The 24430-nt window shown below is 43.3% G+C and overlaps 11 protein-coding genes and 1 non-coding gene across 12 annotated transcripts; 9 read left to right on the plus strand and 3 right to left on the minus strand.

Moving 5' to 3' along the window:
* The first annotated feature begins 1365 nt into the window (after positions 1-1365).
* VCUG_02797 lies at positions 1366-1447 on the plus strand. Its single transcript has one exon. It is a non-coding gene; the product is annotated as a tRNA-Ser (tRNA).
* Positions 1448-1941: 494 nt separating this feature from the next.
* VCUG_00682 (uncharacterized protein) lies at positions 1942-3103 on the plus strand (the record flags this gene model as incomplete). The annotated part of the gene is made up of 1 exon (XM_008075512.1): positions 1942-3103. The coding sequence occupies one exon, from the start codon at positions 1942-1944 to the stop codon at positions 2893-2895; it is 954 nt and encodes a 317-aa protein (XP_008073703.1). The 3' UTR covers positions 2896-3103.
* Positions 3104-3106: 3 nt separating this feature from the next.
* On the plus strand, positions 3107-3412 carry VCUG_00683 (uncharacterized protein; the record flags this gene model as incomplete). Its single annotated transcript, XM_008075513.1, has 1 exon — positions 3107-3412. One exon carries the CDS (start codon positions 3107-3109, stop codon positions 3410-3412), a length of 306 nt encoding a protein of 101 aa, XP_008073704.1.
* Positions 3413-3688: 276 nt separating this feature from the next.
* Positions 3689-6044, plus strand: VCUG_00684 (uncharacterized protein). Its single transcript, XM_008075514.1, has one exon. The coding sequence runs from the start codon at positions 3694-3696 to the stop codon at positions 6010-6012; it is 2319 nt and encodes a 772-aa protein (XP_008073705.1). The 5' UTR covers positions 3689-3693; the 3' UTR covers positions 6013-6044.
* A 948-nt stretch (positions 6045-6992) lies between these two features.
* On the plus strand, positions 6993-7730 carry VCUG_00685 (uncharacterized protein; the record flags this gene model as incomplete). The annotated part of the gene is made up of 1 exon (XM_008075515.1): positions 6993-7730. The coding sequence occupies one exon, from the start codon at positions 6993-6995 to the stop codon at positions 7728-7730; it is 738 nt and encodes a 245-aa protein (XP_008073706.1).
* Positions 7731-8549: 819 nt separating this feature from the next.
* On the plus strand, positions 8550-9608 carry VCUG_00686 (CDC7 protein kinase; the record flags this gene model as incomplete). The annotated part of the gene is made up of 1 exon (XM_008075516.1): positions 8550-9608. One exon carries the CDS (start codon positions 8550-8552, stop codon positions 9606-9608), a length of 1059 nt encoding a protein of 352 aa, XP_008073707.1.
* An 84-nt stretch (positions 9609-9692) lies between these two features.
* VCUG_00687 (uncharacterized protein) lies at positions 9693-10132 on the plus strand (the record flags this gene model as incomplete). The annotated part of the gene is made up of 1 exon (XM_008075517.1): positions 9693-10132. One exon carries the CDS (start codon positions 9693-9695, stop codon positions 10059-10061), a length of 369 nt encoding a protein of 122 aa, XP_008073708.1. The 3' UTR covers positions 10062-10132.
* Positions 10045-11205, minus strand: VCUG_00688 (uncharacterized protein; the record flags this gene model as incomplete). Its single annotated transcript, XM_008075518.1, has 1 exon — positions 10045-11205. The coding sequence occupies one exon, from the start codon at positions 11203-11205 to the stop codon at positions 10051-10053; it is 1155 nt and encodes a 384-aa protein (XP_008073709.1). The 3' UTR covers positions 10045-10050.
* Positions 11206-12004: 799 nt separating this feature from the next.
* Positions 12005-13915, minus strand: VCUG_00689 (uncharacterized protein; the record flags this gene model as incomplete). The annotated part of the gene is made up of 1 exon (XM_008075519.1): positions 12005-13915. Exon 1 carries the CDS (start codon positions 13907-13909, stop codon positions 12005-12007), a length of 1905 nt encoding a protein of 634 aa, XP_008073710.1. The 5' UTR covers positions 13910-13915.
* Positions 13916-14598: 683 nt separating this feature from the next.
* VCUG_00690 (uncharacterized protein) lies at positions 14599-15275 on the plus strand (the record flags this gene model as incomplete). The annotated part of the gene is made up of 1 exon (XM_008075520.1): positions 14599-15275. The coding sequence occupies one exon, from the start codon at positions 14599-14601 to the stop codon at positions 15232-15234; it is 636 nt and encodes a 211-aa protein (XP_008073711.1). The 3' UTR covers positions 15235-15275.
* A 2441-nt stretch (positions 15276-17716) lies between these two features.
* On the plus strand, positions 17717-22901 carry VCUG_00691 (uncharacterized protein). Its single transcript, XM_008075521.1, has one exon. It carries the CDS (start codon positions 17830-17832, stop codon positions 22834-22836), a length of 5007 nt encoding a protein of 1668 aa, XP_008073712.1. The 5' UTR covers positions 17717-17829; the 3' UTR covers positions 22837-22901.
* Positions 22902-23407: 506 nt separating this feature from the next.
* On the minus strand, positions 23408-24157 carry VCUG_00692 (uncharacterized protein; the record flags this gene model as incomplete). Its single annotated transcript, XM_008075522.1, has 1 exon — positions 23408-24157. The coding sequence occupies one exon, from the start codon at positions 24155-24157 to the stop codon at positions 23522-23524; it is 636 nt and encodes a 211-aa protein (XP_008073713.1). The 3' UTR covers positions 23408-23521.
* Between the last annotated feature and the right edge of the window lie 273 nt (positions 24158-24430).

Below are 24430 nucleotides of genomic sequence, written 5' to 3' on the forward strand. Positions count from 1 at the left end.
TAAATATTGAAGCGCATGAAATATGTATTGACAGCCAAGTATCGCAAATGGAATCATCAGCCTGTTGACAAGAAACAGATTTAGATATTATTGACGATAAATCTATAGAAACATACTACAGCTGCAGTTGTTGGACCTGTTTGTTGTATGCTTTGATTGTTTTTCAATATATGTATGCAGTACTTAGATCATTCTTATTCTACGCAAGTAATTGAAAACGTTATTCGTATGATTTCTTATTCTTTTTCGCACAGAATATTTCCTTACATTCATTGTTACGTGCATATGCTCACATTTTTTACAAGTTATCAATCATCTCAGATTATATTCTCACTTCGTTTACCGTATTTCTTTAGTACACGGCATCAACATCTCATATCACTGAAGAGCTACGGAATTTGCATTTGATGTACTGCTATGCTTGTTTGCATGTAAACACATTAGACTATGAATGAGGATCGATGTGCTGGTAACACTATTCCTTATATGCATTTATTCTGTGTTACGATATCCCAAAGGCCTCTAATCCATTTACAGCCATGTGTGTGAACTAAGCCCCTTCGATTTGAGCTAAGGTCCAGTACTCTGTTCGCTTAATTCAAAGTGAGTGGAACAAAGGATGATCAAATAGGCAAAACATAGTGCACTAATTTTTAGATTTGAACTTGATTTATAGAAAGATGTGTTGAACAGATGAGTTCTGCAGAAAATGTATGGCATCACTGTATAAGATAATGTGAAATAAAAACTGATATGTTACATAAGTTATCTGGTTATGTGTAGTGAACTAGTCCTTTGAGAGATTACGAGAAATTGTTGGACTTTTCTGTGCTTGAGAGAGGTAGTCTGACAGATCCGATGAATGTGTGAGTGTTAACCTGAAATAGTGGATGCTAGAAGAATCTTGAGTAGAAGTGAAGGTTTAGTCAGAGCAGTATTGATCAGAATCTGAAAATAACGCGACTGATTTATATATTTGGTACGTCTACCATCACCAAAACCTACTACTGCATCTAACCTGTTTGTGCCAAAGTAGGCCACGATATTCAAAGTCATGAGAAGGTAGAGCTGCGTACTCAGAGGCTGTTTTAGCAGGATCTATGTACAAAGGTTACCTAAAGACACAAATCTAAAAAAACGGATGCAAACTCCTTGGTAGTAGGTCATTTCTACAGCTGGCGTTTTGGGTCTGATCTTGATTACAGTCGGGAATTTTACCACACGTGTGTTCAATACGTTCTCCACTATGGTTGCACATCTACTTTGATCTCTTTAGCGCACCGCATCTGACAGGGGTTAGAAAGTTGAGGCTGTTTATAGCCAAGTCTTATGGTCTATTTATATTATCATTTACGTGCGGTTAAAGTCAGCATGGCCGAGTGGTTAAGGCGTTAGACTTGAAATCTAATGGGGTCTCCCCGCGTAGGTTCAAATCCTGCTGCTGACGTACTTTTAGTTGATGTTCCCTAAACCCTGCATGTGAGCAAAATACGGTGTGCACGTGTAAGGAATGCATACGAATGAATACAAGTGAACAATCTGACCCGTAACACAGAGAAGTTACAACGTGAAATGAAGCGGTTACTTTAATCGATCAGGTCTGTAAGGCTCTTTTAGCATCCCTTTTAATGTTCCACTGTGCGTATTACGACTAAGTCTATTTGCGCTACATCTTGTCTGTGCTAAAGAAACTCTGGAACACGGCCGGAAAGTACTTTGCCCAAAACTTCGAAAGTGTCCTGCTCTTTTATCATGTGTGATACTGGAACGTAACATAAAAGAAGTTCAGCTGCTTTCATAGCTCGATTCGCACAATCACCGGCTGATAAATGCGCTACATTCATTCATTTACCTCCACGCAACATTACTTAACAAGCACATTTTCTGATTAAACGTTTCCAAATTGGTTTATTCCTCTTGTACCAATGTGCCATCATCATCATGATATGTTTCATCCTTCCTGTTAAAACAGCAAAGAAAACACAAATCATGCACGAGCATCTCTCTAACCTGTTCAAAGAACACACAAGCGTATCGCAACAGCTTGCATCCTTGAAGGCAAAGTCAAAAGACGCGAGAATTAATAATGCAGTGCAAGAACACCTGAGGAAAGATGATTTACGACAGATACTGGTGCTGTACAGAGATATACCAGACACGGCAACTAAAAAAATGGCAGAAAAGTATGTCACCGATCAACTAGAGCATTTCATTGAAAAAAATGATATTTTAATGATTAAGACGGTGGCTAAGGGAATACCTGTCGATTCGCAGTTGCACACACGGCTCAAGAACCGTATAAATGAGTACTTGTTGGACATAAGCAAGAGAATCGACTCGTCATTCAATTTCATAAAGATATCGCACGATATGAACTTGAGTTTGGCACTGAACACGTTGCTCGCATTCTTTAACACGTGTTATACAGATTTGGCAGAAATGGACGGTTGGATCAGGGAGTGCAACAGTATTATCGGCATGTTGCACCACAGGAAATACGGGCAGATCCTGAGTGCCCGTTCTTTTAAGTACCGTGACAAAATTCTTACCTTCTTAGAAATAGCGGTTCGCTCACCACGGGTGACTGATGAGCATATTGGTGCATGTGTCCAGCACAGTACTAAAAATGAACAAGACGGTACAACTGGTTCACGTGAGCTGCGGAATCTCTCGGTGCTAAAAGCAATTTATAAAGAAAGAGAACTTAAGTATTTTGCTGGGTGTCTGTGCGGTGCTCTTGTCAGCAATAGAAAGGGCAGAGAGGAGTTGAAATACCTGATAAACAAAATAGCGAAGCGGTCCATGAGAATAAACGTCACGATACAAAAGGAGATGAGACATATAATAAAGGAACAAGCTCTGGAGAATGAAAAGGAGTTCGTTTTCTTGCTCTGATAGACCGCAGGTTAAGACCGTATTAGTAACCAATTCGGGTGCTGTGGTTTTGTACTAGAACAGATTTTATGGACAGTTTATGCTTATGTTTCATAAGATATGAGTGTTTTATTCGTTTTGATTGCTTTTGCGGTGATTTTCTTCAGGTTGAATAGAGAGCAAGTAAATTTACCGCATTCAGCACTAAAACGGTGAGTAAGTAAATTCAACAATGATAATTATTCTCTTAAAAATGCGATACCTGCTATCGCATCCCATGGGTATTTACGCAAATTTGCTCCAGAACGAGTGTGCTATCTCAGCACTGTACGGTATGCTCATTCTTCAGTCACGTGTTATGAACATTTGTTGTTTATCTCACATTCGTACGAAGTATTTTTTATATGCCATTTTCCCAATTTTATACCTAAATTATCACTTCGTACTTTTTTCCTTAATAGTAAAACTCATTTATCATTTACAAAATTTTACCAGGGTAGTAACAGGCATCTCGTCACTACACCGTAATTCACTGTAAAGACTTGATGTCTATGTGAATTACGCTTGATATTTGTCATGATACAATGTTTCGGACATCGTTGTTGTCCACCAATGTTTTTTTGTATCTAAAGAAAATGAATTGTTGTTTAATGGGGTTGTTTTCTGATGCATAATGTCCGAATGAGTATGTATGCGGGATTTATGGCTGTATGATACGCCGTTTCTGCGTTTCACAGGGTATCTCCATATTATGTTCTCTCGCGCATAAACAAATATTTAATTAATCATATCTATGCATAAACAAACAGGGACCCTCTAATGCCATCTAATCTTTTCTTAGACACAAACGATTTCTCGTGTCCGCCCAAGGTGTACAAAAAGCGGAAGTCACTGTGGGCTATAATATACCCCATTTTCACTATTTTAATACCGAGCAAGGTACTGAGCATATGTGGAATGAAAACAAAGGAGGTGCGCAACGCATGGAGAGAAAAGGTGGCGCTCGTATCGATCATATTCCTGCTATGCATGCTGCTCGGCTTTCTCACGTTCGGTATGAATATCGTGGTGTGCAAGGGCTCGAACCAGTACATCTACGGGCGGCTGCCTGAGTTCCCTGCTCCTGTGGTGATCGGGAATGGCGAGATTTACTACTCCGACGAATATGAAGGCCTCATTCACAACCTGAAGACAATCAAATCGAGCGCATGCAAAAGGCGGTTCGGTGAGAGCATCACGGACAGCGGCATTGATCCCGATGATCTGATCAAGATCGCGGACATTTACTTCAACTTCAACGACATCAAACAGCTCAAACTAATTCTCATCAATGACCGGGTGTATGACCCATCAATCGTGAATCACAGTTTCTACGACGAGTTCATCGCAAAGTACGCGGGCAAGATGGCCGATGATAACAATCTTGATTCACTGGCATTGCAGTGCTTCAAGGACAGCTGCTACTTCGGCAAGCTGGGTGGTAAGACCTACGGATGCCTGGTGGCAGACATCCTGCTATATCTGTCCACAGTGATCATTTTCAGCCTGATCATAATCAAATTTGTGCTGTCCATTGTTTACTCGTGGCTGATCCGCAAGAAAAGGGTAGCGGCGGAGAACCTGCCATGCATTATGCTGGTCACATGCTACTCCGAGGACAGGGAGGGCATCAAAAAGACCCTTGACTCGCTATGCAACCAGAATTACAGCGAGAAGGTCATCCTTGTGATTGCTGATGGGCTGGTGAAGGGCAGTGGAAGCGAAACGACCACTCCGGACATCATCATCGAACTGATGAGCGTGGACAAGAGGCGCGAGGCCACCGATTACAAGTCGCTCAACGGCACACTCAATAGGGGCGTGGTGTACAGCGGAACGTACAGTAGTGACACGAACACGTGCAAAATGGTGGTCATTGTGAAGGTGGGAAGGGAGGACGAGCGCTCCAAGCCGGGCAACCGAGGAAAGAGAGACTCGCAGGTGATTATCATGGGCTTTTTCCAGAAATTGCTGTACCAGGAGCGTATGACCGATCTTGACTTTGAGATCTACGAGGCGTTCAAAGAGGCGATGGACATGGAGCCCGCATGTTTTGAGATGATCATGATGGTGGACGCCGACACGATTGTGCACCCCGATGCACTGCACCACTTCAATAGCGCGTTCGTGAACGATACCAAGATCATGGGCATGTGTGGCGAGACCAAGATCATCAACAAGGGAGTGAGCTGGGTCACAATGATACAGGTGTTTGAGTACTACATCAGTCACCATCTGACGAAGGCGTTTGAGAGCATTTTTGGTGGTGTTACGTGCCTGCCCGGCTGTTTCTGCATTTACCGGATAAAAATCAAGGAGGACGATAAGTACGTGCCCATTCTTGCAAACTCCTTCGTTCTTAATCCGTATTCCGTAACACGCACGGAGACTCTGCACGAGAAGAATCTGCTGTTGCTTGGTGAGGACCGCTATCTCACCACTCTGCTCTTAAAGACATTCTACAGGCGCAAGCTCATCTTTCTGCCTGCTGCCACATGTCGGACATATGTGCCGGACACATTCCCGGTGCTGCTCAGTCAGCGCAGGCGATGGATCAACAGCACGGTGCATAACCTGATGGAGCTTGTGTCGGTGAATGCGCTGTGCGGCACGTTCTGCTGCTCAATGCAGTTTGCCGTAGGTGTTGAACTGGCGGGCACCCTCGTGCTGCCCGTGTCAATCATCTTTACGTTCGTGCTCATTGCCGTTTCCATACTCATCAAGCCGGCATGGATCCCTCTCATCATGCTTGCTTGCATATTTGGTCTGCCTGTTGTTCTCATTCTCATTACTTCCTTTAAGCTGCAGTACATCTTCTGGCTGCTCATTTACATCCTAAGCTTGCCGGTTTGGAACCTGGTGCTGCCCGTCTATGCATTCTGGCATTTTGATGACTTCAGCTGGGGCGAAACGCGCAAGGTTGACAACGATGTTGGTGCACATGACACGGTAGAACAGCCCACCACACATCACTTCAGGTTGTACACTCTTGAAGAGCGTAAATACGCGAAGAAAAGGGGCAAGTTGCCTGAAAACATCGATGATGAGCTGATAGAGAAACAGATTAAAAGCACGATGGGAAGTATCAGTGAGAATTGATGGCCCATGTAATTAAATAGTGTAAATGCACATGACGCTTGCGTATTACCGTGTTAAATGCTTTGTATTGGCCACGAACACACGTTTTATGTGCTCTAATACGTATTTTTATATACACCGTGTCTTTCACCTACCGCTCTCAAAACGTAGGTCATCCCGCCGTAACAATGAGTACCCGTGCCAGGGCACGCCATAAGAATGTAAAAACCACCAACATGCGTTACTTACCCCATTCTACGTTCTTTGTACTTAAAGAACACCTCAGCTCTATTTCCATCATTTTGTGTTGTAAAAACTTTTAGAACGTGTAAAATAGCATAGGCACAGAGACCATGTTGAGAAAGGTTGTACCGTATTAACACGGTATAAGAACTCAACAAATACGATAAAATACAGTGAAGAAAATTCTGTTAGCAGAGTATCGTAGGGATAGAAGTGCCTTATTCACACTATCAAAATATTTTACTCATAATTTTCATGATGTACTATCTGTACGGTATAAAAACATTGATATGTACCAATTTTACGATACAAATGTTATGATTGTCTGCTTCATGGTATAACGATTACCGTGAATGACTTTTACAGCACAACTCATATGCAGAGCTCAATATAACAACTTACAGTGGTGTAGAACGAATAATGAATTTGTTTGGTGACAGTCTAAAACACATAACAGAACATTAAACGCTCTTAGCTGAATTATTGTTGGTACATGACAGTTTAAACTTCGTGTGGATCACAAGAATGAAGTTAAAACTGTCATAGTAGAACGGTGCTAAGGCTTCTTTATCGAGCGGAGGAACAACAAATTGTTCCAACTCTAATTTTGATCTGCAAATTGTTCCAACTCTAATTTTGATCTGCACATCATTCCTGAACCTATGCAACATGGCAGAGCTTGTTTAATTAAACAATCAAAATGCTAATTAATCAGATAATTGCCGCAAGTTCAAATTGAATCCAAGTAGGGATACAGAATGGACATGTACAGTTATCGTAATAATGGTGTCATCACAGCAATGGCCATCATTTCTTTATTTATACTGTGTTTTAGAGAGTTTTTCATTGCTGTTGAGAGCGCACTCATCAAATGGTACTTCAAGACAGAATGCTATTTCGTATTTGATACAGTGGCACTGGTGTGCTTCGTGATAACCACGGTTCTACGCAGACGGGTAATTACAAAGGACATCGCAAGAGGAAAGAGAATGATGGTGGAGCTATCTTGGTTTGTTAACATTATGTTGGTCTACGACAGTCTTTTTATACTCGTATGCCCTCAGATTTTAGGCAACTTCCACACGATACACAAGCGGATCCTCAACGAAAAGTGCATTTGGAGAGTTCCAGAGTATCTTCTGCTGATGTGTGTACGTGTTTTTAACGAAGAAATCGTTTTTAGACGATTTCTCTATCACATGGCTAAAAGACACATCAAGCTCAGCAAGTGTATCGAGCACAAGAAATGGCTATGTATGCTGGCAGTTATTACCATGATGCTTCTCAATGCACTTGTGCACGCATTTACGCGTGTTATTAGCGCCCCATTCGCGCAGTTTCCCTATGATTTGATTTATCATGTTATTTTTAATTTATCATTGCTGTCAATCAGTGAGGCATACAATTGCATGATGCTTACCTTCTTTGCTAGTCTGTTTAACGACTGTTGGTCGATTGTGTGTTTGAAAATATTCCCTACGAGGTTTAGTCCGTAAAATGAGAGGAAGCATAATTCAGCGGACGGGTGGTAAAACAGGTAAATGGCGGCAGTGGTTGGTGACCTGAAAATGATTAGATCGGGGTATTAGGCGGAAAAATGTTCTTTTTATGAATAGCATTGTATTGGTGCGATAGGATGGATCGATGCTTTGAGCTACACCAACGATATGAGATGGTGAGCAGATGATCATCCATAGAATGTTTGTGCTGCGAATCGGTCCTTAATCTGTTATTTTGCGGTAGCCGTTGGAACGGAGATATGTTAAAGAGCAACACATTTTTGATTGTTGCTGTTAAACAAGCGGACAGTGATCCATCAAGCGCGCAATTCTGTTATTATTTGGTACTCAAGCAGGGGGTGTTACCGACAATAAACGGGATTTGCTAGGATACTCGTAGACCAGGCTGAATCTAATAATTGTTATCGTAAACAGGTGATGTTTCCTGTGTTGGCATGAAATGCTGTGGCTTCACAACTATTTTTGCAGCTTATTTTGTTCTTGAAAGGATTGTACCGCAAATTGAAACAAACTTGCTGTACCTGATAGATGTACCAGTTACAAAGATTTACCGCAGTTTTTTGCCATGAAATGAACACAAATTCGTAGCTACTCCCCACAGTTTATACCTTTTTGGCACGCTTCGTATTATTTGAACATATAAAAACTGATATGTCATATTACCGAGCAATACGGATACCGCTAAATCGCAGCAACAGCATTGTTCCCTGGTACAGATGGCGTATTCGTGATCATTTTCGAGAAGCACGGTGCAAACGACTGTCTGTTTTATAAACTGAAATTGATGGCCCCTTAATGGAGCAGTTCAGTGCTGAGGAACGAACGTACTTCGAATGGTTCTCGGACAAATACAAGGTTATAGCACGGGCGGGTGAGGGCACGTTCAGTACCGTGTATAAGGCCGTGGATTTGAATAACACAGAATCTGACAACTCGTACTCAAACGCAGCAATAAAGAATATAACAATGACCAGTGCGCCTAGCCGTGTTGCGGAGGAATTGCGCTTCCTGAAGAAACTGAACGGTGAGAACGGCGTAATACCGCTCCTGAACGTGCTCAGGTTTGAGGATCAGGTGGTTGCAGTCTTTCCGTACTTTGATTGCTCTGATTTCAGGGAGTTTCTGGAATTTTGCACCATCAATGATACCAGGGTGTATATGCGACAGTTATTGATAGCACTCAAGCACACACATGACAATCATATCATACACAGAGACATCAAGCCAAGCAATTTTTTGTACAATAGTGTGCAGCAGAGAGGCTTTCTGATTGATTTTGGGCTGGCACAGGAGGAAAAGAGCGTTCAAACACCGGAAGAACCGCCTACTAAGAACACGAAGACGAAACCATCGGTAACATTTTTTAATTCTGTTGTATCGAGATCTACGCAGCCTCCGGGTTATTACCAGACAGACACCAGACCGGTCATGAAAGCGCAGCGAGCAGGGACACGTGGATTTAGAGCACCTGAGGTGCTTCTCCGGAATCCGAACCAGACTATTGCTATTGATGTGTGGTCGGTAGGCGTAATATTTCTTATATTGTTGACCAAACAATATCCTTTCTTCAATTCGCTTGATGATTTGGATGCTCTTGTGGAAATAGCCTGTATATTTGGCAACAACGAGATGAGAAAGCTGGCTAAGCATCACGGTAGGGTGTGGAAAACTAATTTGCCTAGCATTCCAAACGACAGGATATCCTTTGAACGAATAGTACGTGGTTTAAACCCAAACTGTGGGCTGGATAGGCATGGATACGATTTGCTGTACAGAATGCTTGAGCTCTACCCAGAGAAAAGAGTCACGGCGGAGGAAGCGCTCGTACATCCATTTCTGCAAAATGGTCAATAAAGATATCTGGTTGTGTACAAAGTTTACATAATCGAGTGATTTGTCCAGTTTAAGAACTTGTCGGATACAGCTTGGAAACTTTCCATGGATAAGGCTGCTCACATCAACCTCTTATTAGTTTTATGGACACCGCCAGCTATGTCTACCAAGAAATGCATTCGGTTCATTCCATCAATAAAACCAGCTATTTCATTGTACAAAGCACGTAATTTGTGCCAGGTACCGGTATCGTATACGAAAGTATCATCAGTTAAAAGTATTTCTCTGTTTGTAACCGAACAAAGGTTATTGATGCCTGTAAATATAATTTTAGTGCACAGCATCTCGTTTAATGATCAGGTTAATAAAAAATTATCATTTTATGATACTATTCCACCTGTTTTCAGGTTGTTTAGAGATTTGATCCCCATAACAGATATGGACAACCTTAGCAATACCAGTTTTAATCATTAAAAATGCTCAATATCTGCTCAGTCAACTGCTCAATACGTAAAATGGCTAGCCTAGTCTCGGACGTACCGTATAACATTTTCGTTAATTCTCTGAACGAGTGTGGTAGGGTCAGTCGCAGTCTGTGGATTTGAACATGCTTGGCTTTAATCTCAGCTTCGTAATTCCTGGGCACATCGTGCAAAAAACACCAGAATTTTTCCAAAATCGTAATGAGATTAAGCACAGCATATGGTGCACCGGCTGATTGTGACATATAAACTTGGAAATTGAACACCGTTATGTCGATAAGCATGCTGATCAGACCAATGTCTTTTTGCAAACATTTTAACACCCGCATAGCATCTCTATTTTCGAACGCTTTGTTCGCGATGGAGCGTCGTGAGTTAGCCGGGTTAAATAATTTTTGGTCATACGAGTCGGATGAGCTGTCAGATAAATAAAATACGTTTGATGCACACTTTTTATCCGAGTCGGATGAGCTGTCAGATAAATAAAATATTTTCGATGCACACTCTTTATCCGCATCTTGCGATGCCTTGCGGCAATTCTCCTGAAATTGTCTTTGTCGTGCATCACGTACCGGGCTCTTTCGTGAATACTTTTGCATTGAATATGGTTTACTCTGCAAATTACCACCCGTTTCCAATATTTCTGTTTTTATTCCGTTTTGATTGGCACCATTTTCTTTTTTTCTTTCGGTTGTTTCATGCAAGCTCCATTTCAGGTTCTGATTCATATTTTTTGATGAAATATCAACGTAGCGATCAGAGCACAGCTCATAAGACACCAATAATCTACTAAATAGAGAATAATTCGCACCACTAGATTGTAATAAATTATCATAATCTTTCGTATTCGTTTCCATACACGTCTTAATTTTCGGTCCAGGCACATGACAACCCAATGCGGCATTCTTTGAAAAGCAAGAATTAGCATGTCTTTGTTTTTCTGTTTTATTGGCATCCGCTCGAATATCTAGCCGCGGTTTCTCAATACATGATCCACTTCGTGTACAAACCATGTTCGGATCAAATGTTTGATTTACGTTAATTCCCCTTGACAAAATGAAGAAAGCTAACATTACAGAATATTTCATTAAGTTAACTTTTTGAGGTTTAATCTTTTTATCCACAATTCTCTGCATGACAGGACGTCACTTTTGATAAGCTTGTGCGCAACAAAATTTCAGTCGAAATTCAACAAACTTAAAAGTTCTTATGCTGATGCGTTAATTTACTACTTTTCTTTTGTTCTTGAAGGGAAACATTCTCTGAAGATTTTAAGAACTGAAAGAGCTTATTTTAGGATATGGTTACCAGCCCAATGCTCATCGAGTGTATTATTATGTTGCGCACATTTTAAGAATATACCTCACCCGCACACCAAGTCGTGGGCGAGCACAAGTATCATCCTACAAACTCTTATTTTACTGCATGACTTTCCTTCTACTCCAGCCATGACCTTTAGCCCATTTCATATGACCCTATACCGGGATCGTAAAGCACATATTTGTACTGCAGTTCAGCACCTACCACAAGTGGTGGATACTTCTCGATATTAAGATATCTGTTTTAGTCCTGCACAACACATAGGGCGTGTAATTTCTACCAAACTGTCTAAATAAGCTCGTCCATTTTCATGAGCAAAACACTCACCTGGTGTAATAGGAGCATGAGATGCTGCAATGGTGTTAATCTGTGCACTGTTACCAGTGTTCGCTTTTCCACAAAGCATTTATCGATCAGATTCCCTTCTTTCACAGAAGAATTTGTGCTCCTGACCCCAAATATGAGGCATGTTAGGCTACTCACTCGACCGTTCAGTGCCGAAGGCGTATTTGCATTTCATCAATCAAACAAAGTGTCGATTTGAAATGGTACTGAGACCTGCAAACGAAAAGCACATTATCGTACGGTATAGATAATCGGGCATAAACAGAATAATTAATTTTTATTGAGTACTTTCCGCTTCTGTTCAGTGTAGGGAACCATGATAAAATCACCGGATTTGTAATCGCGTCTACAGAAGCCTATACGCTCAAATTGTATGACCTCGCCGTACTTTACGTCCTCAACGGACTTTTCGGCATAAATTTGGATGATGTTCTTCGATTCGGTGTTAAACCTACCGTCAATCACCAGATCACTGTAAATTGCTAAATTGATGTTGAGCGCTCCCTCAAGCGACACCCATGTAATTTTATTCACAGTTGTCTTGACATCACCATCCGGATTGTTCATGACTAGTATTGCATCAGGCTGCCTGCTCTTCACCACAACATTTCCAACGTGCATCAGGGTAAACTCCTCGTTATCTGCAAGCTGTTCCGCATCTTCTTTAGAAATCACCATGCTCTTGGTATAAACAGTCCTTTGTCCCATCGAGGAATCCTTTTTGTTGTACGGAATCGTTAACGTCGCTTCTAACGGCTCTACTGGCTCTCCCTTGTCATCCACAAAACAAATCTTCACACACCTGTCCTGCTTTACACCTGAATATCTTTTACACATCCTTTCCAGATACTTCTTGTTCATTGCCCATATCTTATCCCATGAGTTAACGGTGTTCTTCTGCCGCATTCCCTGCATCGTTATATACTCCTTCAGAACATTTATATTCAATCCCAGTCTCATAATGCCTCTTATAGTCGGTATTCTTGGATCGTCCCAGGTCAAACCGTGCTCTTCAATGATCGTTCTGAGCTTTCTTTTCGACAAAATTGTGTTCTCAAAATTTAATCTGCTGAAGTCTTTTATGATTGGCGTACGCATTTTGAGCATCCTGAGGAACCAAAAATACTGCGCATTCCTGTCCCTGAATTCGTTGGTACGCAACACTGTGGTCACTCCTTCCGTACTGTCCACAATTGGACAGGCAAAATCGTACGTCGGAGACAGTCTAGAATTCGTTCTACCATGCTTCTTGTCCTTCAATCTAAATATGACAGGGTCTCTTAGAGCTTTGTTCTTGTCGTCAACCGATATTTTAGCTCTCACGCAGTAATGCTCGAATTCAGACGTGTCTACCGGCTTCTCCGTATCTCCCAGTTCCATCATCTTATGAAATATTTTCATGTTATCGGCCGGTTTCGTATTTCTCTTGGCACTTTCGATGCCGTCCATTCTCTCCTTGTTCATTTGTTCCTGCTCAGTGTTGTCACAGTACGCCAATCCCTCGTTGATCAGATATTGAGCACACACCATAATTGTCTTATAGTGATCACTTGTTCTGGACAGCCGATGCTCTTTCAGCTCAAGTAGCTCCAGGTCCTCCAAGATAATCTTCTCGTACAGATCCGAGCCCTTCTCCTGGTTTGTGTCATCAAATCGAACAATGAGCCTGTCAGCCATTGAGTTGTTCAGAAGCGCTGCTTTCACATGTCCTAGATGCAGATAACCGCTCGGTTCTGGTGGAAATCTACATGTCTCCTTCGGTTTCATCTCATTTTTGTACTCTTCAATGATTCCGTTATTTTTTGCGAGATCACACAGCACCCGTAGTACGTCAGCAATGTGCTCGTTCTCATCCGTCAAGCCGCTAGAGGCTTTGTCTGTTTTCATTGCTTTGAGAAGCGTACCGTCGGCATAAAGCAGTGAAAAGTAAACATCTCTCAGCGCATCGGCCTCTTTTTTATACTGCAGCACCGCTTCTTTCAGGTTCACATCGCTAAACGAGCAAATCTTTCCTAGAAGCGATTTGACCGGCGTGTTTTCAAAAATTGATTCGAGCACATCAACATCAATGTCTTTCTTCTCCTTGTCAAGGACTACATCGTGTGGCGTGTACTTCTTGATCAAATAGTAGAAAACAAAACTTCGTTTATCTGATGGATTGAGCCTCACTTGCATTTGCAGGGTCGGCCGTAAAAAATTAAAAATTTAGCACAAAACGGTATAAAAGTGCTAATTGAACGCTTCTATGATTTAAATGAATCACACAGCGCAACATTTTAAGATGAAGGGGGTCTGCGTTCAAATATATTATGCGTACACCAACCAAGCCATGTCGTATAGATACTGTTCTACAATACGTTTAACATACGAAACATGGCGGAAAGCGTTAAATAGCGGAATAATTTGCGCAATGGAGTATACTAGCATTGCATAACTTTATAGTTTACTTCTCAATTACATTTATCTCTGTTCCATAACTTTACGATTTACTTCTACTACATCTTCATACGATGAAGTATCAGGTTGACACGCATGCATTCACTTGGTATCGGTTCAGCTGTTACAAACTGTCTAATATCGGTTATATCTATGAATTGACAGCTTCTTAATCAATTATCTGTACCATAAACACTCTAATTACATTATTATTGCTCAATTGCACGGTATCTACCGCAACAGTGGTGGTATGTGAGCACAAGCTGATACGTACTCAGAGCACTGCTCAAATATTGCGGAAACATTTGCTAACATGCAATAAGGGGCACAGCAACAAGGTATTGATGGTATTACGGGTCTTTATATACGAGTAATGGTTCTTTTGGCACGACGTGGGCTTTAATTTCGCAATACCGCCAACCCCCGCCATGGATCATCCCATCAATGAAATGGAATTGAGCAGTGATTCGTCAGACTACAATCATCAAAACATAGAGAAGAGCACACTACGCAGATTAGTGCGCGAAAAGAAGGAGCGCGATAGGCATGAAATGGCGAAAGAACTGGAGGACATAAAGAAGAAACTCGAAAAACAGTACGATCCAGAGCTGGACAAGAGAAAGGAGTTTATTGAACGAAAGCTCAGGCCGAAATTCGTTGAAACAAGCACAAACACGATCAACAACGCGGTCGAAGAGCAAAACAATGACGATAATTTTGCAGAGTGTCTGTTATTCTTGGGCAATGATCCTACCATTGAAAATTTCATAGAATTTGTTGAGAACACGAAGAACGTAAATCTTGAACAATTTGATGAATTTTTGCTTCTGAACTTGGCAGAGAACATCAAAGAGGGCCTGAACGAGGCAGGGCTCGTCATTTCAACCCTTTCGTTGTATTTCAAGTATCTCAAACAGGGCGGCGTATCTCTTCTCAGGAAGTTGAGCGAGTCCTTGAAGGACGAGAGCAAAAAAAGAATTTTTGATGACGAGTGCAGGAAGTACTACGAAGACTCGAAGCAGGCACTTCTCAGTCTCAAGGACACGCGTGGCGAACTGAGATGATAAGCTGTCGTTAAATAAATATTTGTTCGTTGAGTTTTGCCAACGGTTCTAAGCTTTAGCACTGTTTCGCGGTGCATGTTAATTCCTTGATCAGATTTTATGTACCATACCGAATTTATTCGCCTGCATTATTTTCCGTACATCGAATTCATGTCAAACGCACTTATTATCGGTTTTGTACGCGGGAATAAACGTGGAAGTGATGATTCGTTTTGTAGTATCGGCTTAAATGTGATCATGCTCTGACGTAGCTCCCAGAACAAACGTAGAAGTACAGCATCGACTTGCAAACCTTCTCAAAGGCTAATGAACGTGGTATAACCGTGTACCTGTGCTGCAATCATCATACATAGATTACGTTTATCATTATTGGCCAAGTGCACAATTGCGTTATTTTACATCTGGTCTGAACGAATTGGACAGAATAATCAATTTGACAGGTGATAGCACATCAAGAGCGTTAATCAGCGCAGAACAAGCGTATAGCATTAGAGTTGTACGTGCGGTGGTGCATGCTAAGTATTATGTGGCCAATTGCAGTCTAACAGGTCATTCATGTTGTGAACCTTGCTATATTCGCTACGGGCCCGTGTTGTAATGAACTGTTTCTAAATATGATCTAGCTGAACAGTAGGTACTTAGTGAACACCATAATTGACCTAAAGAGTTGAACACACGGCTTGGTACACGTTTTAGAATGAGCACCACGCTGGATCAGCAGCTTACGAGAGTTGATGTATGAAAATACTAAAAAAGTTTTTAACTGCCAAAACGTGCGTATCAGATGAGTAAATGATGAGGAACACGAGTAAGCATGAACAGTACCAATGATTTACTTTCTTTTTGGTTAGGAAGAAATCTTTGCTTTGCACAACCACGCCTGTCTAACACTGCATTACAAGATGAGATTTAGGCACCGCGCAAGGCACGTTTTTTGTTATAATCCGCTGTTTCACCAGAAATATTTGAACTAACCGCAGCAATTTTATTTATCTGAAGCAATACGCTAAAAAATGGTTGGCAACGATTAAAGAAATTTTTGATGCGTTCCTTTGGCTAGAACACCTTCTTGGTGTACAAAATTACACTTTTTACTGTTCGGTATAGCTGTGGTAGTTCACCTCTGCTGCAGTACCGTGCTGCTGGACGGGTGAGGTAAAAAAGTACGTCTTCTTATCTTCTGGTCAAACGCACTTCTTTAACACCATTGCAACGATAATCTGCTGTGCACGTGGATTATGTCCGTTCACCAGAGTTTCTACCGCACTTACAGCACCCATCAAAGACTCACTCACCACATGTACCCAAGCCGATATCACGTCCCATCCGCTAACTCATCTTTTAACCGAGAGGTACGGTTCACGTGTAGGATAGATTGGTGATCTAAACCTTGCGTGCTTGACAGGTGGATACAATCAAAGCGATGTGTCAAGAACATACCGGTGGATGATAAAACGACGAGCGATGAAAAGTGCGGGAGCATCAAAATTGGGCAGCAGACAAAGGCCATACACAAGAAGGCGCACGGTTAACAGGTTCATGAATGTAGGACTCAGATGCTTGTGCACACCGTATGGATGCAATTAAAAAACATTTCTACAGATCTGGTAATTGTGGTACGGAGAACCGACCGATCTACTTGTTCTACCTTCATCACGATGTGCCATCAAATTGATGAACGTGATGTTCGCATCGGTACCGGTCATCGCACGCTTAGTGTTTTTTATCCATGCTGTGCTAAAAGGCAATTTACTTTTCTGTGATGTAACCAAATTAACACTTTGTACATAAAAATTAAGAATGGAGAAGAAGACCTGTCATAGCAGAGTGAATGGCACTTAAAACAAATTTGCTGTCATTATGAGAGAGCCATACGGTTCATTTCGCTGGTCATTGATCGATAAATTTATTTTTCTGGAACTCGTGAGCTTTTGAATTTGCCCAAATTTATACAACATACCAAAATGAAACAACTAAAAAGAGCACTTAGAAACACCGAAATGCTTGTAAACGTGTGCGAATGGTAAACATGCGTTCTTATCATCATTTCAAAGCTTTTGCACAGTTACCGGGCGAACTTCGTTTCCCTCGCGGTCGTAATCGGTTGATAGCACGTCATGCAAATCTCTTATAGAGCGGCAGTCTAAGCACTGCAAACAAACAATGCTGCCACACTTTGGTGCGCACGTTTCATTTCGTACCGAAACGTTAAATTGGTGGCGAGGCATTCGTGAGGTGCTAATTCGTGTGTACCGGTACAAAAGAATGTTTACGGTGTTGCAAACAAATTCTTGTTCGTGCGTACGGTGTACCACGAGACCGTCTCCCTGCCAACCACACTCACCTGTACAACCGATGCCGTGCTGCTGTACACGTATTCACCCAGTAGCACGTGTTAATTTGGAGTGTTCAGACGAGCCTGAACCTTTTCGGTATATTTAACATTTTTTGAGCGCAGTAATTAAAAATTCAATTCGGAGATCTGCAGGTAAAAACACCACTAATACCTCAGAATGCACCAAATGTGTGCACATCACCGTACTTTATCACCTTATCAACAAAAAAAAATAAAAACAAAATAAAAAATAATAAGCCATGGCAGATACAATGGAGGAAATAGTTCAACAAAGGGAAAAGAAATTAATTTGGGCTCCAGACAGAGAAAAGGCATTTGTGCTGGCCCAGATAAAAGACGAGAAGGACGATTACTACGTAGTGCTTACGAAGAGTGGCGAGGAGCGTGAGGTGCGGAAGATGGACACACAGAAGGTTAATCCGCAGAAGTTCGATGCTGTTGACGATTTGGCGGGGCTGAGCCACCTGAATGAGGCGAGTGTGCTGTACAATCTGCACATGCGGTACACCAACCAGAATATTTACACGTACTCCGGGCTGTTCCTGGTGGCACTGAATCCGTTCAGGAACCTGGGAATATACACAGAGAAAATGATGAAGAAGTACTCGATGAACAAGAAATATGAGCTTAAACCGCACATTTTCGCGGTTGCAAACGATGCGTACACGTCGATGGTGATGAATAACAAAAACCAGTCTATTTTGATCACGGGCGAGTCGGGTGCGGGAAAGACGGAGAATACGAAGAAGGCGATCTCGTTCCTTGCGTACGCTGCGCAGGGATACGCGACAGGTGATAGTGTAAGCATTGAGCAGAAGATCGTAGACACAAATCCGGTTCTTGAAGCGTTTGGCAACGCACAGACCACACGGAACTACAACTCATCGCGGTTCGGCAAATTCATCAAGATAACGTTCGAGAGCGGGCGGATAACAGGCGCATACATTGAGAAGTATCTGCTCGAGCGGAGCAGGGTAACCCGGCCAAATCCGAATGAAAGGAATTACCACATCTTCTACCAGCTGCTCAAAGGTGCCGACAAGGCGCTTCTTGACAGGCTGTTCCTGACGAACGGGATCAATGATTACAGGATGCTGAGGGACACTCCGCACACCGTGCCCGGTGTGGATGATGCCAAAGAGTTCGTGGAAACGCTGCGCTGCATGAAGAATCTTGGATTTGACGAGTGCACGATCGAGTCCGTGCTGCGCATCGTCGCAGCCATTCTGCATTTGGGGAACATAGGCTTCGTGGACACAGGCGAAAAAGGTGAGATCAGAGACATAGGGCCAGCCGAGGCAGCATGTCGACTGCTGTGCATCCCGATCGCAAGCTTTGTCAAATGCATTTTGAACCCGATCTCCGTGCTCTCGCATGAGACGGTAACGCGCAACCGGAGCAGCGAGCAGGCGCGCCGCATCGTTGATGCACTGTGCAGATTGTTATACGAGAATCTGTTTGAAGAAGTGATCCGCATCATCAACACGTGCATACGAAGTCCGATGGGCAGCAGCTACATCGGCGTGCTTGACATTGCAGGCTTTGAGATCTTCAAGACGAATAACTTCGAGCAGTTCTGCATAAACTACACGAACGAGAAGCTGCAGCAGTTCTTTAACCACCACATGTTCATACTTGAGCAGGAGATTTACAGGCGGGAGCAGATCGAGTGGAATTACATCGATTTTGGCCATGATCTGAGTCCCACAATCAATCTCATCGAGAGCAACAACCCGATCGGCATATTCGCGTACATCGACGAGGAGTGCGTGATGCCCAAGGCTGATGAGAAGACCCTTCTGCACAAGCTGTACACGAATTTGAAGAAGGTGCCTGAATTTGAGGCGTGCCGCTTCAACGACGGTTTCAAGCTGAAGCATTATGCGGGTGTGACCGAGTATGATATTGAGGGTTGGCTGTCCAAGAACAAAGAGCCGTACTTCGGAGACATCTCGGAGCTCATCGAGCGCAGCGATGACGAACTGGTGAGGCGCCTTGTACCACGTCCCTCCAAGGGCGAGAAAAAGGGTTTCTTCAGAACAGTCGCGCAGAAGCATAAGGAACAGCTCGCATACCTCATGCAGCAGCTCAAGAATACATCACCGCACTTCGTACGGTGCATCCTGCCCAACTGCAAGAAGAGCAGCACTGAGCTCGACAACCACTTCATTCTGCACCAGCTGCGTTGCAACGGCGTGCTCGAGGGCATACGGATTTCGCGGCTGGGCTATCCAAATCGAATGGACTTCAAGGATTTTATCGAGCGGTACAGTGTGATTTACAAGGAGTTTGACGGCTTTGACGAGAAAATGTACATCAAGGGCATGTGCGATGCGCTTTCCATACCGGCAAATTTGTATAAGCTTGGTCTTACAAAGGTGTTCTTCAAGCAGAGTGTGCTTGCAGAGATCGAAGAAGTGCGTGAGAGCGCACTTGCAGAGCTGATGCGGGAGGTACGTGCACTTATACGCGCCTTTTTGTCCGTGAAACGCACAAACATCGATGAGAGGAAACGCAGTGCAGCAGACGCGCTTAAGAAGGATGTGCTGTTGCACCTTGGTCTTAGACGATACGGGTGGTGGCGGTTGTACCAGATCGTTAAGCCATTGCTTGATGTTACCAAGAAGAATGAGATGGAGAAGGAGCAGCAGAACAGAATAAAGGAGATGGAGCAGGAGGCACACAGAGGTGTGGAAGAGATTGCTAGACTTGGTGATGCCATAAAAATCAAGGAAAATGAGAAGAACGAGCTCATAGCATCGCTGGAGAGGGAGAGGCTGCTTGCTGAACAGAAGGACGAGCTGCTTGCAGCAATACGAGCGGAGCGACAGAGCATTTCTGAGCAGTTACAGCATGGACAGCAAGAAATGAGCACTCTGCAGGAACAGCTTAGGAAGAATGCGCACGAGTGTACACAGCACGTGCGGCTGCTCAGCACTGCCGAGAGCGACAGGGCAGCGTTACGGAAAGAGATGGATGGTCTGGTGCAGCGGTACGATGCGCTCAGCGAAGAGCACAAGAACCTGCGCACAAACAGGCAGAATCTCGAGGATCGCGTGAACATCCTCACAACTGAGATGCAGGCGATGACCGTAAAGAACAAGAGCAAGCTGGAAGAACTAGTGCTCGACAAGGAGAAAGAGCTCATACGTCTAAACAACCTAGTGAAGCAGGGCGAAGGACAAAAGCAGCTTCTTGACGAGCAGGTGGCTGCGCTCAAGCAATCTGCCCAGACCTTAGAGAACCGTTTGGAGGATGAACATGCTCAAAACGAGCGGTTGACGGGTCAGAACAATGCACTGATGGCTGAAAGAGAGGAGAATTCGCGATGCATACACGAGTTGACGAGGAAGAGTGCTGTGCAGGATGGAACGATCCGCACCCTGACCGAGCAGCTGACGAACACTAACATAATCCTGAACAACACAAAGACCGAGTGCGAAGACGCAGCTGTAAACAGCCAAAAGTTGGAGGATGAGGTGCGCAAGTTGTCAAGCGAGCTGCGCAAGAAGGAACACGAGCTGCAACACGTACGTGAACTAGTGCACATAGAAAAAGAGAAGAATGCAAGTCTTGAAACACGCATTGAAGTGCTTAAGGGCGAGAATGAAGTGTTAATCAGCTCGAATAACGTTGAAGGACCGACAACTGAGGAGATGGACAGACTCAAAGAGCGAATCAAAAAGTTGGAAAAGACGAATCGGGAACTGAGCGCGAATATTGCATCGGAGAGAGCGTTCAATAAAAGCCTGGAAGACGAGCGCATCGTGATGCACAAGAAGAACTTGGCAGAGATGCAGGGCAGGTACGGCGAACTACTTAAAGAGATGGCGAAGGTGAATTCTGAAAAGAAGGCGCTCAATATGCGCGTAGCACGGCTTGAGAGCGAAAACACGGATCTGCGCGCGTCGTTGGAAGAGCGCATTCAGAACGAAGAATCGACAGGCAGCAGTGAGTGCAATCTGACAATGCTTGAATCAGAGCGTAAAGTGCGTGATGACTTGCGGGAGGAGCTTGCAAGGCAGGAAGATACGAACATGCATCTGCGTAACGAGCTAGAGGCGTTGCACGCAAGTTATGAAAAGGAAATGGGTGATAGAGACGCACTGATAAACGAGCTGAAAGCACAAACAGTGAATAAGATTGGCACGCAGGAGCTGTGCGCTCTGAAGCGCGAGGTGAAAGCGTACCAGAAATACATCACCGATGCACTCGGCGTGTCTCAAAGTACGTTCAGTACGAAGATCGGCAAGTATAAGCAGGAGATCGTCGAGCTGGAGGAGCGGAACAAGAATTTGAAAGCAGAGAATTATGAAATGAAGAACAAGCTTGGAGAGGTGAGCATGCGTGTGGATATGCATGTGAATAAAAATAGGAATCTGGAGAACAGCCTGGCATTCTACAAGAAGAACGCAGATGATGCGGCCGGCCGGCTGAGGACCAAAGACGCGGAGCTGGTCAAGTGGAGGAATGAGGCTGCCGAACTGCGCACGAGGTTGTCGAACACGCAAATCAAGCATGAGTATGCACTGAAAGTGGCGGAGGAACGCAACAAGGACGTAAATAAAGTACTCGCCGATAGGGATGCGCGCATTGCAGGCCTTAACGATCAGCTGAGCAAATTTGGGCATGAGTTTGAGCGGCTGAATGGCCTGATAAAGGAGTCAGATGAGGAAAAGATGCTCCGAACGGAGAATACACGTCTTACCAAGGAGTGTGCGGAGCTGAGTATAGAGCTGCATGCGATGAAAAACAACAACAATCTTTTGAAGGAGCAGATTGGCAGATGCGAGGAGAACGTGCTCGATCTAGAGAATAGGTGCAGTGCACTTAAGAAAGAGAATGAACTCAAAGGTTCTATGATGGAATGCAAGGAGCAAGAAATCAACAATTGGAGAAACCAGTACGTCAATGCTGCCAAGGAACTGCGGGACATGGCGCTTGAAAAGATCCCGATGCCCAAATTTACCAGGATACAGATGAGCAGTGCACCAGAAGAGAAGCAGGAAATGGATTACGCCCTAGTGTTTGAGAACGATGAGCTTAAGGCGCGCGTTACTGAGAACGATGAAAGGATTGAGGTACTTACAAATGAACGAGACACGACCAAAGAAGAGGTGCATGAGCTGAAGAAGGCATTCGAAACCTTGGAATTGAAGAATAAGCAATTGGAGCGGGAGCTTGCTGATGAGAAGGATGCCAGCAAGCTGTTTAAAATGATCAGAACAATCAATAAGAAGAAGTAAAGTTGAATGCTGTGACATGTCTTTTTATTTTATGGTGAACGGTTTAGTGCCGATTTATCGTTTTGCCGTATCCCTTCAAGCTTGTGAGCTTTTGCGCCGAGTTACCGTGCATGTCTAGTATTCCTCTATTTGGTCGCTATTTCCACATCATAACGGTCGTATTTCGTCAGTGAACGCATTAAATGCGTGTTGTGTGCTAACATTAGAAAATGCATTTGCGCCACGCAACAGCTTTGATGCACAGAGACGATCATACACGCCAATCCTGAGAAGAGTTTTTTGTAGTACTTCTATCGAACTAAGGGCCTGTACCAAGGTCGGTTCCTAAGGACCAGAAAAGTATGTTTGCTTTGGCAATGCCGCATTGGAGGTACATAAACGTGCTCTTAGCCAAAAAATGAGTAATAGGCGAAAAATAGGCCTGGTTACGAATGGATATGTGGGTAAAAACATCGTATCACGCTCGCAATTCCTCAAGTTATAGTACTGAGTTGAACCGATGTGGTACAGTTCTGTGTGGCGCATACGTTAATATGGTACATTCGCGATTCCTGTTACTTAACGCTAATGACGAGATTTACTGTTAAATTACAATAATTTGCAGGTGATGAACTCGGTGCACAGATTATGTACGATAAATCACACTATGATACAGTACCGATGATTGGTGTAATTAAACTTTTATTCACTCATCTTCGTTTTTTACTATTCTTGCAGCCTTTTTCAGGTAATACTTCGAGTTCTCGGCTCTCAGAATAATTTGTGCTATGTTGTTGTTGATCTTCAGTATAACGTCGTTTAGCTTCCGTCTCCTGTTCACGAAATGTGCGAACAGCACGTTAAACTTGAACAGCAGCTTCTTGTCTTTCATTGGATTACCATCCTCCTTTATGTAAAAGAATTTCCAGCGTATCAACTTATCAACAATCACCGTATTCCGCTTCAGAAGATTGATGAAAAAATACTGCTGGCGCTTAAGCTGCACACACTCCAGTCTCCTCATTATGTCCACTGATGCACACAGCTTGAGCACGTTTGATGTGCAATCCTTCCTCAAGCTGAAATAAAACGCATCACTCTTGAAATCAGGCAAGTACTGTACACCGCTTTTCACTCGCCTGAAGAACTGATCCACTATGACTTGTTCACTGCCACGCGGCAATTTGTAGTACTCGTGGAGCCTTCTGTTCAAACGCATACGACGCGGTTGCACATAACTCTGGCTTTCAGCGAAGGATAAAAGGGTGTTCTCATCTGATACGCTCGTTGGTTCCGATGTTTTTATTCTCTTAACGCTGCTATCCGGTGATACGCCTTCCATCTGAGTTGCTCTGATGGGCGGAACAATAACACAATTTTTATCAATTCTGAAAATCGGAGAATTGCTCGGTGTAAGTGTTATTTTGAACTATGAGACATGCTTTGCGTACAGAATTGCATTGGTTAGCTCTTTTTGTTCGGTAAAAATATCAGCTCAAAGTGCCGCTAAATCCGTAAAAAGAGAAAAGGCTCGGAATTCGTTTCTAAAACAACTCATCTTAGGTTCTGCAGCCTTGTAAGCATGCTATACGAACGCTGGTCTTTTAATACTTGT

Source organism: Vavraia culicis (genome assembly GCF_000192795.1).
Source record: "Vavraia culicis subsp. floridensis unplaced genomic scaffold supercont1.8, whole genome shotgun sequence".
NCBI lineage: Eukaryota > Fungi > Microsporidia > Pleistophoridae > Vavraia > Vavraia culicis.

Excerpts from the sequence above, each read along its gene's own strand:
- VCUG_00684 (XM_008075514.1), top strand. The coding sequence starts at position 3,694 with ATGCCATCTAATCTTTTCTTAGACACAAACGATTTCTCGTGTCCGCCC.
- VCUG_00691 (XM_008075521.1), top strand. The coding sequence starts at position 17,830 with ATGGCAGATACAATGGAGGAAATAGTTCAACAAAGGGAAAAGAAATTA.